Source organism: Alligator mississippiensis, chromosome 9 (genome assembly GCF_030867095.1).
Source record: "Alligator mississippiensis isolate rAllMis1 chromosome 9, rAllMis1, whole genome shotgun sequence".
NCBI lineage: Eukaryota > Metazoa > Chordata > Crocodylia > Alligatoridae > Alligator > Alligator mississippiensis.
This window is the reverse complement of record NC_081832.1, coordinates 45123767-45139169: the sequence shown is the minus strand read 5'-3', so window position 1 is coordinate 45139169 and position 15403 is coordinate 45123767. Positions and strand designations below refer to the sequence as shown.

General features: G+C 51.4%; 1 protein-coding gene across 1 annotated transcript; it reads right to left on the bottom strand.

Annotated features, from left to right (window-relative positions):
* Positions 1–1144: 1144 nt before the first annotated feature.
* On the bottom strand, positions 1145–13629 carry MZB1 (marginal zone B and B1 cell specific protein). Its single transcript, XM_006268885.4, has 4 exons — positions 13360–13629; positions 7917–8038; positions 3932–4036; positions 1145–2482 (listed from the first exon to the last, which is right to left on the bottom strand). Exons 1-4 carry the CDS (start codon positions 13579–13581, stop codon positions 2302–2304), a joined length of 630 nt encoding a protein of 209 aa, XP_006268947.1. The 5' UTR covers positions 13582–13629; the 3' UTR covers positions 1145–2301.
* Between the last annotated feature and the right edge of the window lie 1774 nt (positions 13630–15403).

Below are 15403 nucleotides of genomic sequence, written 5' to 3'. Positions count from 1 at the left end.
GGTTCATGGTGCCAAAAATTTCCCTCTGTGCAGGACACTGTTAGGGAGAAAATAATCAAAGCACCCCTAGGAACTGGGGAAGCAGGTCAGTGGGATCCGCTGCTGAGCTCAGAGATGCTGAGCAAAGTACAAGAAGCTTCAACTTAGGTAGAAAATAACAGGGTGTAACCAGGGGGAAATAGCAGGACTATGCTCCCAGATGCAATAAAACCCCTTGCATCTAAGTAAAGGCTAGAAGTTTCAGTACAGACTTAAGATACAAATATCCTGGTATTCAAGTTAGCCTGGTGTGGGAAGCATTGTAATACTGAACTGGCCCTTGGCAGGAAGAGGAGAGCAGCTTGGGAAGACATTTTTCAAGCCATCTGGAAAATATATTTGCAGCATGTGCTCTGTGTGTTCAAGATTCATCAAAATTTCCTCTGGGAATAATGGGAACATGCAAGATTCAAGGAAAAGAAAATTGATGGGCCACTGATTTACCCCACATTTGTGGCAAAATGGATTCATTGTATGATACACAGGTAGGATCCTGATCAAATCAACAGCCAATCTAGATATGTCCCATGACCAGGGATCTGAGTTTTCCGTTTCCCATGGAAAAACAGAGAAAACCACAGATTTCCCGACTTTATCAGAGAAAAAACAGATTTTCCCTTTTAGCAGAGATACCCGCAGATTTCCCACTTTTGCAAAGAGCTCTGCAGGGGGCAGAGTTCCAGCCTGCAAGAGCTTCTTGCAAAGAAGCCGGGAAATCCCCAACCCTGTCCTGAGGAGGAGGGAGAGGGGGAGAGGGCAAGGCCTGAGGCTGTCAGTTACCCAAGGCTTGGCTCAGGCTCACTGTTCATTCCTGGAGCCTAAGGTATGTGGGGCCTGCAGGGGGCTTGGGGTCCCCTCTGGCAGGGCTGGGGGGTTGTGGGTCATGGCTGGGGGGGCACTGGTAGGGCTGGGGGGGGCGGGTTCTGGGTTGCAGGTGTGGGCGTGGGTGACTGCCAGGGCACAGTGGGGCCGTGCAAGGATCTCCTCACCACTGTGAGCTCCACGCTGCCCTTGTGATGCGCCTTCTGCTCACAGGGCTGCAGTGAGGGCAGCAGCGCAGGGTTGCACCCTTCAAAGCAGCAGTACGCACAGGGGGTGCATTGCCAGGGCAGTGTGGAGCTCACAGTGGCAAGGAGATCCTCGCACAGCCCCACTGTACCCTGCTGGCCAGGTCGTGCCTGCTGGGCTGCGGAGGTCCCAGGGGAGGGAAGCTGAGCGGCAGCCTGAGCCCATAACCTGCACCTGCCCGACATACAGAACTGGGAGGTGAGGGTCTCCCCTGCTCCCCAGGAGTGTGTGCGGTGGCAGGAAGCCAGTGCCCCTGTCCAGCCTGCAGAAGGCAGCAGGGAAGAGTGGGGGCAGGGGCTGCGAGCCCTGGCAGCTGAGGGCTCCCTCCAGCAGGGCTGGGGGAGCAGGAGCTGCGAGTGGGGGGCAAGGGGCACCAGCAAGGATGTGGGGGCTGTGGCAGGGAGTGAGAGGGACAAGCGGGGGGGGGGCTGAGGGGAGCTTTTAATTTTAATAACAGATTTTGTGGTTTTTATTAGAGAATTTGTGATTTTTTTTTAGCAGAGAATTTGTGATTTTATATCAGAGAAAACCAGGATCCCTGATATAAAACCAGGGAAAACCAGGATGACAATGTGATGGGGGGATGAAGTCAGGGAGCTGTAGGTACTTAGCACCCTGAAAATCAGGCTGGCTATAACTCTTTCAAGACACCGAGTACAAGCAAGGTGCAATGTGTCTGATCCTCAGCTGATACAGCTTGTCCCAGCTTCATGAATGCAATCCATCTTCAGCTGACTTCAGCAGAGCTATGACCATTTATATCAGTGAAAGATCTGTCCTGTCCTGTCCCGTGTCCGTCCCCCCGCCATCACTAGATTCGTAAGTCATACATAGGCTTTACATAGGTGTCCATGGGTGATAAACTTTGTCTACTGGCTTATTTCAGGGATTCTCATAAATTGGACTGCGATTAATTGTTATTATAGGGTCTCCTGGATGTATAGGCTGGTTTGTTCCTATAGGGTTGATGTGAGCCCTGTTGGGGTAGTTAGCGGCTTTGGGTTTTTTTTAAGGATTGCCATTTAATTAAGAGAGCACGAAGCAATTGTTTCCTTGGGGAAAGTCCCCAAAAGCACACTGGTCCCATTTGCTGGTTTGTCTGCCTTGGCAGGGGCCCTTTCAGCAGTTGCCAGGCTGGAACAGAATGCTCCTAGCTTACATTTCGTGCCAGATCTTGGTCCAGAGGGTGCAGAGCTACAGCTCACTTTGCAGAGACTTTACTTTGATCCTGTCTTTGGTGTGGGTGAATCTTGTGCAGGCTTTCTTAGCCCCATAGCACAGGAACTCTTCCAAGCCACCTGGCCTGCGTCTGTGCTCCTCATAGATCTGCTCTTCTCCTGACTCACCGAGGTAGCTATGGCACATCATGTATAACCTGCAGCAGTGAGAGAGATGGAGCGAGGCATTCACGTTATCACAAAAGCAGTCACCCCCACCCCCAACCTTGCCTGGTGCACCATCACAAAGTCTTGCAAGCGTCTTCCTTTATGCATGAGCTGTGTGCAGGGTGTGAAAAAATGCTGTGGTGTGTTAGCTCTGTGATGCAGTTTCCTTGTGGGATGCTGTTGCAATCAGCAAGAGTGATTACTCTCCAATTGGCTGCAGTTCCTGAGGTGGAGCTGGTTCCTGAAAGAGGGGGTTTCCTAGGCACAGATTGGGATCACTTCTCCTTAAAACCTGGTGTCTCCAGCCAGGTTGCCAAGCCTCACATTTTCTATATAGGTTGGGCTTTTTGCCAGGCTAGAGCCAGTTTTGCCATGATACAAGAAACTCCTAACTCTTGCAAATCTCAGCCCTGCCCATGGGAACCCTGCTCCATGACTGCCTGCCTGCCCTATTCTGCTACCTCCTGGGGAAGAGCAGACAATTGGAGTTACTTCAGGAGCAGGCAGAAATCTTCCACCTCCGTTCAGGAGCAGACACTGCTCTCACAGGGGCAAAAAAGGAGAGATAAGAGCAGAAAAAGCCCAGCCACTCAGCTCAGGGTAACTCTGCTCCAGCTTCCACACCTGGGAGCAACAGAAAAGGGGCCCTGCTCCTCCCTGCTCTCTCTCTATTCAACAGTCAGCCTGGGAAGGGGGAAAGAGTGAGGAACCCCTGAAACCAAAGGAGGCGGGGGCAGTGGGGAGCAGGGGCTAGGAGAATGGGCGAATGTGTGGGAAACTAGGCAGATGGCTGGGCATGGGGACTCGCTGGGGCTGCAGGATGAATTGCTGTGCAGTGGGATGGGCAGTCAAAAGGTTGATGTAGCGGCCACATGTCTTCACTCTCTACGTTATCTGTGTCTATATGTGCATACACACGTGTACACAGAGGCAGGGGGGTTCAGCAATCAAGAGGCAGACCACAATGTGTTTTTGGGGGTTTGACTCAAGATTTTTGACTCTTTGGGGACCAAGTTACACAGTGTAAATAATAAAGATGATACCCTAAGACAATAAGCTGATACCCTAAAATTATACTATATGTGGTAACACTGGGCAGCAGGGGTTGGGAGTTAGCGAGCCAGGCGGGAGTTGGGGTGAGCTGCTGCTGAGCAGGAAATGGGGCTGAGGAAGGTGGTTCCCTGTTGGGGGTAAAAGCCTGGACTGGGCAGGCCCCATCTCTATCTCCTTTGCCATCAGCATGTTGCTTGCCACTGGTGGCGTGTGTAGGAGGATCTCTGATCTATAGCAGGTTGTCCCCGGCCAGCAACTGCACTGGGTGTTGCACAGCTGCCTGGGGCCGCTGAATCTTCCCCTCCGCTAAGCCCATCCCTGCCCCACTCCTAACAGCCCACAGCACCTATGCACCCACACACTGTTTTGCCTGAGCCCTGGCTTACCTTGCAGGCCAGGGTCCTCCCGTCATCATTACACTCATGCTCTCCTGGCTCTTCAATCCGGGCCCTGCAAAGCGCTTCACCCCATTCACTTCTTTCACCCCATAGCTGCAGAGAGACAAAAGCGAGCAGGATACAGTCAGGGGGACAGCAACACAAATTGGGCAGGGGGAGGACACACTGGGCCTTTAAGAGGTTTCCTGGAAGCAGCTGCTTTGCTTCATTTCCCAGCTCCCTGGGGAAGGGGTGTGAGGCCAAGCAGCTGGTGGCTGGGGCTGGCAAAGGCAGGGTAGCTGAGACCTTTCCTCCAGTTACTTGTGGGACAGGAATACATTAAGCCTCCTGTTTGTGTCCCTGCTGTTAAGTGACACTTGCCCCTGGGGATCAGTCTGTGCTAAATTAAACACCTTCCATTATTTGGCTTGAGCCTGAGCTCTTTGCCTCAGTTAGACTCCAGGCTGGGTCAGAGCCTTGCGAAGTCATGGAAATGCTCCTCTCCGAAGCTGGGCCCTGCCCCATAACAACTCTAAACCACAACCAAATGCCCCCAGGATGCAGGGCAGTGTAGGGCTAAGTGTCACTTGCAGGCCTCAGCACCTTTGTGCAAGCTAGAGGGGGCTCAGCGGCCAGGGCTGTGACAGGCCCAGATAGGGTTCTCCTGGGAAGGAAACCTCTGTTGCTGTGCTTCACGCCCAGGATAGGGGAATAGCCTTCTCCTCCCCACACTTTGGGACACCTCTTGTTTGCAGGGGAGAGAGTGGGAAGCTGGGAGTGTCAAGCTCCATGGGTTTCTGGGCTTGCCCTATCCAAGGATGTGAGAAGGGAGAACTCCTTGCATGGTCTTCATATTGTATGACCATGCAGGAGGCAGGCAGAGCCCAGGAGTCTCGCACTGGGTGAGCCCTGTCCTGTCTGCAGTAGTTTTGCCGTCACTGGGTGGCCTGTTCCAAACTCCCGAGCTGTTGGTTCTGTTCTGAAGCCTGGGATTCACGAGGACCGAGACAGCGAGCAGCCTTTTGCTGAGTCACTCAGCATGGGACACCTCAGCTGAGGCTGGAGGCCTGGTTCTATCATTCCCAAGTAATACAAGAGGGATTTAGAGGCTGTAATTGGATCCAACTATAATCAGATGCACGCAAGATGTGCAGCTTTCAGACATCACATGGGTCCTCTACTGGACTATGGCCCAGTCCATGCTGGAAACACACAGCCTGCAGGACAAATGCCCTGTGCTGTATAATCCATGCCTGGGTACTATAGGGGATTTAACTGATCAGAAAAATCACTAGAAGATCCCTCTGCCCATGTAATGGGCCATAAGGGACTGATCTTGAGCTGGAAGATGAAACTCAGCTCATCTGGGTGTCCTCATTTCAGGATCCTCAAAAGAGCTGTGACTACATTACAGAAGGGTGCAGAGGGGTAGGGTACAGCCCTGAGACTAAAGTAACCCAGGTTCAGTTTTCTGGTCTGTTGCTCCATGGGTGATTCTGGCAAGTCAGTCTCTCTGGGCTCCTTTCCCTGTATGTAAAATGGGGAATATAGCCTTTCCCTATCTCACAGGGTGCTTTAATGCTGTGAGAAGAAATACGTTGAAGATTATGAAGTGTACTCATATAGGAAAATGAGAGCGGTGTCAGTGGATGTCTAAGCTCTGTTTCCTCAAACATCTCCCACTACTGCTCCATGGAGAGTGTGAAGGGCAGATGCTCACATGTAGGCCATGAGGGAGAAGTTCACGGTGCAGTTTGGTGCCTGGCTCCAAGATGAACCCATGAATATCAACCATAAGGGGCATAGTGTGGGCATTGTGTCACTTGACCTGCTTGGAGGTGGCACTACAAGGGGGAACGGTCAACAGGGCAACGTGAATGGCCAGCCAGGAACAGGAACAGTAGGTGCCTGGTAGCTTCCATCAGCTATAGAGCCCCATAGCTGTTACAAATCTTTCCCAGGAAACCAGGGGGCCCCTGGTGCACCCCCTGACAGCCAGTGTTCCCCGCTTAGGCGACGGGTGGGGGGGCAGGCAGGAGCACTGATGTCCCCCCAAGAGTGCTGGCTGGGGAGTGGGGGCACCAGGAGAAGTGCCACTGGCACTTCCAGGCTTGCCACTGGCTCTTCTGGGTCAGTGTGATCAGTCGTGCCCCCCCCACCCCCCGAGTTGCTGACTGGCTGCTGGGGTGTCAAGTGCCCTCTCTGACTCAGGAGGCACCAGTCGCCCATACCAGGGGCTGTTTATGTGCTATGATGGAGACAGCATCAGCCCATTCAGATAAAAAATGACAGCAAATTAATGCCCCCTTCGCTCCCCCTTGCCATGGAGGATCAGGAGCTAAAGCAGGGAGAGTAGCAGCTTGGAGGATGCACTGCCTTTGAGGTCAAAGCTGCAAACTGTAATGACTTAACCAGAGTCCATCCCCTCAGCTTGTACCATGACCCCCTGATTCTGCTTAGTCCTTTGGCTTGGTTTCAGACTCTTGGCTTTGGATCCCACCCCTTGGTTTGGAACTTGGAGTTGTCCTCGGTTGCTTCCAACATACAGTTCACCCCTCCAGCCCCACTGGTCCTCACTCCTGGCTCCACCCATAGGTCTGATGCCCTTATGAACCCTGGCAGGGTCTGTGACAGGGGTTCTTTCAGTGCAGCAGCAAAAGCACTCAACCCTCTGACAATCAGAGCATCATAGAGAAATAGGGCCAGAAGGGACCTCTGGGAGGCAGGATCATCCCTAGCTAAACCATTCCAGAGAAGTCTGCTCTGAAAAACTTCCAAGAATAAAGACTCTACAACCTCTCTGAGTAATCTGCTCTACTGCCTAAACACTGGCATAGTGAGAAAGCTCTTCCTAACATCCAACCTAAACTTCCCTTGTTGCAGGTAAGACCATTGCTCTCTGTCCTGTCTCTTGGGGCCACAAAGAATAGTTTATCTCACCATTCTCTCTACGATCACCCTTTAGGTAGTTGGAGTGTTATTAAATCCCCTACCAGGCATCTTTTCTTCAGACTAAATAATCCTATGACTTTTCTCATAAGTCATGCTTATTAGTGCTTCCAATAATTTTTATTGTTCTTCTCTGGACTCTTTCCCATTTGTCCACATCTTTCCTGAAGTGCAGTGCCCAGAACTGGACACACTGCTCCAGGTGAGGCCTCACCAGTCTTTCTAATATCTATAGATTGTCTCTGTGGAGTAAAAGTGGGAGAGACCCTAGAGGAGCTGCCATAGCAGGGTCTCTTAAGCCTGACTCTGGGGCAGCCCTGAAGGAGCCTGGTTCACCAGTTTGATGGTCCGGAATAACATGGTGAGACATCCAGAGGCCTAGACCATTGTCAGTTCACCACATTGAGAGACCATCAGGAGCCCTATCCTAGCCAGAACATGCATCTTCAGCTGCCTGGATCCAGTGCCCAGGGTGCTGGGCTGCCCAGTCAGCCTCATGGCAACTGCCAGGCTGTTGCCACCTTCTTACTGAGAAAAGCCAGGAATGCTCAGGGAGTTGCAAATATGCATGGAGATTGATGCCCCTCACCCCAGGCTCCTGGTGACTTGCAGGGAGTTGAGGGCACTCAGTACCTGGCAGAATCATGGCCTTGTATGAAGAGAGGTCCCTGGATCTTAGCGGGGTGACCAGCCACTCTTCCCCTTTACCCCTCTTGGCTTTGAGCATTAGAGTCCCTAATGGAAAGAGCACTTCCTGCTAATCAGTGCTCTGTATTGGACATGGGTTATTCCTGGGTTACTCAGATCTGATCTGGCAAGGACTGAGCCCCTGTCCCCAGCAGGAGCATGCTGTCCTTTCTATTCCCATCCAGCCCCTCAGAGGACGTGTCTTCGTGGAAGTGCTCGTAGGTCTCTCCGAGTTTAGCTCTGCTGTGTCACAAAGCACTTTTCCATTCCTTTCCTGGGGGGCATTAGGCAAGCCTGCCACACACGCAGTGCTGGAACACCGTACACCAAGTACCTACAGAGGCTTCTGCTGACTCACTTTTCCCAGCTCTGTGAGCAGCTGTTCTCCAGCGCATCCACATATTCAGACTCACTCAGGAGAGCACCAGGCTTCTTTGCCAATGACCATTTGGATTCTGCTTTTTCTAGGTATTGCTGCATCTTTAATGAAAGAAAAGGAAAGGTAAATGTAGGTGGAATCAGAGCAGCTGGGAACACTGTTCATGTAACTCCTGATCCCTGCCATGTCACTGCTGTAGCAGGTGCTGTGTGCAATGCTCAGCCCTGCTCCAAAGGGGTTAGACCCTCAATAGTCTTTCTGCTAGAACATTCTTGGAAAGTGAATTCTGCTTCTCCACATTTAAAGCTGTCTCACAGCTGAACCTGAGGGGGCTTTCACAACATTTACCAAGGTCACTTCACCCAGGGCATATCTACACATGCATTAAGGCACTTTTTCTAATGCACATTAAATTTAGTACCTCCAGTGTGATGGCACCTATACATGAGTGTGGAGGCTGCTCCGACATGCTGGAATTCCAGTGCATTGGAGCAGACTCAATTAATCGAGTCTGCTGGAGTATGGCAATTACTATACTCCAGCAGCCTCCTGCGTTTCGTGTATCAGCGTCCCTGTGCTTAAAAATGATGGCAGGGCCACTTGAACTAAAGCTTGCTTGATGAGCTTTAGTTCGTGTCCCCACTGCCATTTTTAAGCGCAGGGACTCTTCTACACAAGACACAGGGATGCTTTAATTAGAGCAGCTCTTGGAGCCGCTCTAATTAAAGCACTATTCCCCTGCCCTTGGAGCACACGTAAAAGTGCCCTAAAATACTAAAGAAATGTGCATTAGGCTGCCTTAATGCACAATAAAGAATGCATGTGGTTTTTAAGTGATGCTTAATGTACAGCAGCCGACTTTACTGTAAAGTAGGCTGCTGTACATTAAGCATCACTTAAAAACCACATGCATTCTTTATTGTGCATTAAGGCAGCTCGCAGAGTACTAGCTTCAGCCTCCTGCCAGCAGGGTCTGATCTGTCTAGTGCTGTGCAGGCCTGAGGCTGCAGCTTGGTGTCCCATCCAGGCAGCTCATGGCCTGGTCTTGCCTGTCCATCCTTGGCTTTTCCCTTTGCCTGAGACTGGGAGGATGTAAGAGCAGGGAAAGTGAGAGCCTGGCTTGACTGGAGGAGCTGAACTGGCTGGAGAGCAGGAATCGAATGAGGGGGGTAATTTTTCTCTCTAAATAATCTGCAAGACAAGGGCACAGGAAGGCGTCAGCTTTAAAGCAACCTGTGGGCAGTGTGGCGGTAGAAGCGAGGGACAGGGGAAAGTGGTACGCTCAGGCTGCTGCCTTGCTGTGTAAGGTAGGTCCCTTGCCTGCTGTACAGCTTCTGCTTTGCCTGCCCTGCTGGTGGGTGCAGTGTGTATGTTCCAGCACTTAGGGTGCCCTGGCAGGTTCAGCTGAGCATGGGTGAGAGCCAGTTTGCCACATACTCCTGGAACACACCCTGGGAGTTTTCTTCTTTCAGGCCCAGAGCTAAAATAACTTTGTGTCCCCCTTTTGCATATCAGCTGTAGGCCACAAGTTGGTGGCATTTGCAGGATACCTGTTAGCGAATGTTGGGACTTGTGCCTGGGGCTAACGGAAAATGACACACAGGTGCTTGTCCTTAAGAATGTCAGAGGAGGAGTCAGGAGAGAGCAGGTGGGGATGGGAAGGAAACCACAGGGAAGAGAGAGAGCTGGGAAGGAGGTGGAAGCGGGGTGACTGCTCCTGTCTGTTGGGGCAACCTGGGGAGCCTCCTCTGTCTTACGCTTTTGTGAGCCCTGAGTTGTTCTGCCCAGCTGAACGGCTGGTTTTGCAAGGGCTCAGAGCCACAGCCAGCACCAGGATTCCTAGCACTCCCCTCTCTCTTAGGCAGCTAAATAAGGCTCTGATTTTTAAGAGCTCAGCACCACGTGCCTCCAGCAGGCTGAGCCAGTTAGAAAACCTAGTCCAAAGGGTAGAGAGGGAAACAGTTGCCCCTGCCTGTATTCATACATGTGCATGTGTGCACCCCCTCCCCCCCCGCCCTCCCCTCCAAACACACACACATGCTGCTTTCCTGGGTTGCTAGAAAGAGAAGCAGAGTCAGGGAATTTGCCTACAAGGGGTTTAAGACCCAGTTTGGAAACCTTAGCCCACACCCTGATCATTGCAAACTGTGTAGTGCAGGGAAGTGACCAGAAACCCAGTAATGCCATGTAGCATGGCACCATAGCCATGAAATACTTCCATATGGCCAGAAGCAGCCAATCATGAGCCCCACTTGGCTCCCTTCTTGGCAGTCAGAGAAACTAGGACCAGAAGAAAGCACCCTCACCCACCCCATCACTGCGAGCAATGGTTCCTCCAGCCAGGGCTGAAGTGCAGCAGTGGAGGCCAGGCACTGCAAGGGAAGAAAGCTTGCTCAGCATTTGACTGGACATTCCCTTATAGACTTGAGCCCTGAGAGCCATCTGTGCAGCCCCAAATCCGCACCTGCATGGGGTTAGGCATAGGGACTATGCTGTTAAAGTGTCACCCAAGGCAGTAATCTCTGCAGCTCTGACAAATCCACAATCAGAATAGGCCACAGCCAGACCTTGACAGTGTTGCTACTGCTAGACTGGGAGCTGTGGTGCTGCAGACCTTGCCATGGGCCCAGTGCAGGGCACTGAGTGCAGCTGGCTGGATGTTCTGCAATAGCTTTTCTCCTGTGACACTCTGCACCTGCAGGCTACGCGCCTGGGGTGATTTGCATAAATCCATTTTTACCCTCTAGTGGGAAAACAGAGGGGCTGCCAGGAGCCAGCTGCTAACGGCACACCCAGCTCTCTCCCAGGGACTGAGGGAAGATGTTCATGGCTGAGCCAGGCTTGCAGGGCAGCCTTTCTTGACAGTTTATGTTTGCAGCTGCTGGTTTGGGATGCTGAGCTTGGCACTTTCCAGGCCTGGCAACATTTTGGGAGCTAGCCCCTCCTCTGCTAGCTGCCCTGGGGCACAGTGTCATGCTCCCAGTGGGAGGGATGCAGCCTTATCACAGGCAAGTTGGCTCAGAGGTCACAGGCTACATGATAAAGGATATCAGCTTGGAGGAAGGTGGTGTTACCACCACGTTCTGAGTAGGCTCAAGACAGGTCACGGGAGGTGGCTGTCCCATGGGCAGTTCTGCCACTGAGTGGCTGTTTGAGATCATGCAAGTCACTTAACCTTCATGGATCTCAATCCGTTTGACTGCAGAGGAAGTCATGGCACATCTAGGCCTGACAGGGGCAAGGCAGGGCTTGATTTCTAAAGCACTCAGAGCCCCTGGATGGCAGGTGCCATGTTATTGCAAGGGTTTGTTATTTGTTTCTGTTGGTGCTAGCAATTGGCATAATACAGGGGCCACTGAAATCAGTGGAAAGCTTCCCCTGGACTTCAGTGGGCTTTGTATGAGGCCCACAATATAAGGGTTAAGGATGGGTCATCAGACATTATTTGCTCTGGCCTTTCCCTCCCTGAAGTATCCCACCATTGCTCATTTCCAGGCAACTCCACCAACGGCAGCCAGTGCTTAGAGAGGCTCTAGTACAGATGACATGCTGGCATTGCAACCCTGCTCAGAGTGAGGGTAGATGACCTGATGATAGAAACTCAGTTCTGAACCCTGGGAGGAGCCAGTCTGCAAAGGCAGAAGGCTGGATGCCATAGGTCCGCTTTTCAAAGCAGGGCTGTAGGTTAAGAAAGTGATTTGGGGTGAGATTTCTTCTAAAAAGGGCCTCTGTCATTTGGGTGGGAAAGTCCCTGGCTGCAGAAATAACTCTAAAGAACATCAACGGGGCTTACAAAGAACAGGGGGTACTAAACTGGGGGAAGGCAGGCTTTCCAAATCAGACCTTTGCTGATCCAGAGAAGGAGTCTAGCAAAGTCAGCTGGGGATTGTTGGGTTTATAGCCATATGTTATAGCTTGCACTGATGCCTCAATTTCAATCTCAAAGCATAAATTCAGAGACTGCCATTCAGTGTGTCACATTAAAAGTTGCTTGCATCAAATGTCTGGACAGAGATTTTGGGGGACAGTGGGATGGGCCCTGCCACCCTGGGCTGTCCATCTATCACCATGACTCAAACACAATTAGTGCAGCTTGCTTCTGTTCACACCCAGCACTGGTGACTGTCCCCAGTTGTCAGAGCACAACTCCCAGCACAGTCAAATATGGAGATCACACTAGAGTAAGGGACAAACACCTAGTGGGGCCAGTGCTACTAGATTCAGTCACAGAGATGGGTCCTAGATCAGACACATGAAATGCCTGCTTCCTGCCAGTGACAGTGAAAGGTTATTGCCTCATGGCTGCTGACCCGTTCCTCTTCCCTATACATGCAGCTCAGGGGTGAGGAAAGGCACCTTTCAAATGATCTTTGCCAAGTTTGGGGTGCCAAGTTCTCCTCTTGGAGTCACCTGATGGAGCCCATTTCTGATACTCTTCTCTTCTGCCATCCCCAAGCCCTCAGTTTCTGCCCCTCCCCTGCCTGACTGGACCAGTGTGCTTGTGCTGTGGGCAGAGGATAGCTTTGTTCTGGAGCAGGAGGAGGGAATGGGGGCTGGGATCTTCCCTCCACTTTCCCTGGAGGAGGGAACAGACATCAGGGGAGCTTGGGTGGGGAGCTGCCACTCAGTGTGGCCCCATCCACTCCTTGAGGCCTCCACAGTCCCTTCACTGACCTATCCCGAGCTGGATGCTCTGCCCAGGAGGCGTGGAGGGGAGCAGAGAATGCCACGTACACCCTTACTAAAGGCGTGGAAATCCCCACCAGCTGGGAGAGGGACAGCTGGACAGCATCGGGGATCAATTAGATAGTCAGCCTGCTTCCTTTCTCCCTTACTCTGACTGCAATTACAGCACTATTACAGTGTAAGAAGATGCCATCCCAACCAGGGGCTTCACCTCCTGATTATAGGGTTTCTTGATAAGTAAATGTGTCCCATAGTGTTGGCTGAGAGGCAAGGCTAGTGTGATGCATGCTGTATGGCCCTGAAAGAGCAACTCAGCCCAAAAGTTAACTTGCCTGCAATATGAAATAATGGCCTCTCCATGTATGAGAACCACAAGTCTAGGGGGCCTTCAGGCCAGTATGACTAAGGCACACGAGTCTCTGTAGCCACCAGCACATGAGGGAGTGATGTGGCTGGCATCACATCTGCCCACCTGTGACCCTCCCGCCAAAATGACCAAGCCCTCATGAACAACCAGGACAGCAACAGCAGCCTCTGGAGCTGCGCTGAGACAATATAACTGCTCTGCCACTGCCTCTGGTCACGCGCTGCCATTACAGCCTAACTACCCTGGAGCCTCCACAGCCCCTGAATTGTAAGCCAAAAATATGGTAACAGCACCTCTTGCTGTCTTGCTTCAGATTTCAGTGCCTGCCCAGGTCCTCTGAGGCCATCAAGGGAAGTCTAAGCAACTCACCTGGAAGGATATTGCTCTACAGGCATCGCAGAGGAGGTGCTCAGGCATGTGGGCAGAGTAGGTTTCCTCGGCGCTGAGCTGGGGGGAGGATGCAGAGAAGGCCCTTTCTGAGACGGGGGGTGAGTCCTGGAGGGGGTTGCTGGAAGAGGAGCTCTTTCCATCCTCTGCTTGTCTCAGCTCACAAAAGCTCAGCACCAAGAAAACAGTCACCAACAGCTTCATTTCCCCTGCTCAGGCAGCCCTCTGGGAGGGGTGGGGGAAGGCAGAGAATGTGCTGAGAGGAAGCACCAGGGCAGCAATAAGCAAATCCTGGGGCCAATGAGAAGTCACTGCTGCTTCACCAAGGCAGCATCATCCTTGACAGAACCACTATCTCAGTGGTTGTTACCCAAAGGAGAATTTTAGTGGCCCAGTCTCTGATGCAAACCAGTGAGCTGCAAGTTTCTGCCATTTTACCCTCCTCACATGGTTAATTCATCTACACAGCACTGCTATATAGAGAGACAGGGAAGCACAGGGCAGGTGGGGGGTGGACAGAAATGGAAAATCCTGTAAGGGCCTCCAGCTTGCTTCCTTGGGGTCCATGAAGGATCGAGTTCTTCAGTATCCGAGTTCTTCTTCGAGTTCAGTATCCAGCCAACATCCCAAGCCCGGTGTGTCTCCCCTTTCCCATAGGCATCTTACTCCTCAACCTCATTCACTTGTCTTGGGAAGATTTTTCAGCTGAATTCCATCCCATAACTCCTAGTGCGGCCCTCTTGTGCCAGGCTGGAATATTCCCTCCTGCACCAACATGTTTAAAAGCTTCAAGAGTTTGGAGAGGGTTCTCAGGTTCCCTCCTCAGCTGTCACTTAGCCAAGCTGGGTATATTTAGATCCTCTAATCTGTCCTCATCAATCAGGCCCTTTGGCCCCCTGACTGCTTTGTTGTTCTTCTCTGATCCCCCTCTCTTTCCTCTCTCTGCATCTCCTTCATACAATTACAACATGACAAGCTATGTTGCGGTGCCTTTGCTCTGGCACTTGGAACATGTGCCTAGCTTACGGTTTGGCAGTGAATTTTGTGTGAGCCCAGTTGCAGGGGAATGGGAAATTTGTCCTGTAAGGACAACAGGGTCAGACCCTAAGGGTGTGCCTACATGGTCTCCTGAGTGAGACCAGGCATGCCAGTAAGAAATAAGCCCAGTCCATTTGTGCCCACTCTGTGCGCAACCTGGCTCACAGATTTTCAGAGCAGATGGCTTAGTGTTCTCCCACTTGTACATCACAATCTACTTCATAAAATTGCAAGCTTGGGTATGCAGTCAGGGGTACCTTCATTTCAAGAAGGCTTCCTTAGATAGATGGTCCAGCTTCTTATTGGGGACAGAAACCGAGCTGGAACAACTTGCTAGTTGTTGGTGCAATGAAACCAGCAGGTGTTTCCATTGACGTCCTTGTGAGTGCTCTGGTGCACAGGAACAGCCCTGCTACTAAAATGGGACTTTATATTTTTCCAATCATTTGGGCTGGGATTTTTCAAAGAGATGCAAGGGCATGAGGGCCCCAAGCTCCACTGCAGCAAGAGCTGGGCGCACAACTGCATTCAGAGCTCTTGGAAGTCATAGTCTTTACCAGTTGGTGCTGTTCTGGGTTAAAGCATCAGCGGGTGTGAAGTGATGCAGTCCATGTACTTAACTGGAGTTACGCTGATTTAAACCAGTTTGTGAATTGGCTTATTATGTTCTGATTGAAGAAATCTAGTGCTGGTGAGTTTCTCCTGGATTATTTTTTTCACCACGAGAGTCTAAGACATTCTTTATTCACCTGTAAGGTGTGTGGTGGACCTCAGCAAAGAGAGCTATAGTATCTCCTATCTATTTTCTCTTGTCCAGGCTCTCCCTAATGTTCTCAAGTTTGTATTGCAGTAATATGTTTCTGCTGTGTTCTATTCTCGTTAGCTAGCAGAAGCTACCCACCACTCTTACATTTATATAGTGTGGGAACATCTACATGAGACCCTTAACTGGGAGTATCTACATGTGCATTAAAGCCCTTTTTCTAAT

What these genes read in the sequence shown, in the direction of transcription:
- MZB1 (XM_006268885.4), bottom strand. Translation starts at nt 13,581, where the DNA reads ATGAAGCTGTTGGTGACTGTTTTCTTGGTGCTGAGCTTTTGTGAGCTG. An exon ending in GTAGAGCAATATCCTTCCAG is followed by an intron (nt 8,039 to 13,359) that starts GTGAGTTGCTTA and finishes CTTTCATTAAAG; the next exon opens with ATGCAGCAATACCTAGAAAA. An exon ending in TGCTCACAGAGCTGGGAAAA is followed by an intron (nt 4,037 to 7,916) that starts GTGAGTCAGCAG and finishes GTCTCTCTGCAG; the next exon opens with CTATGGGGTGAAAGAAGTGA.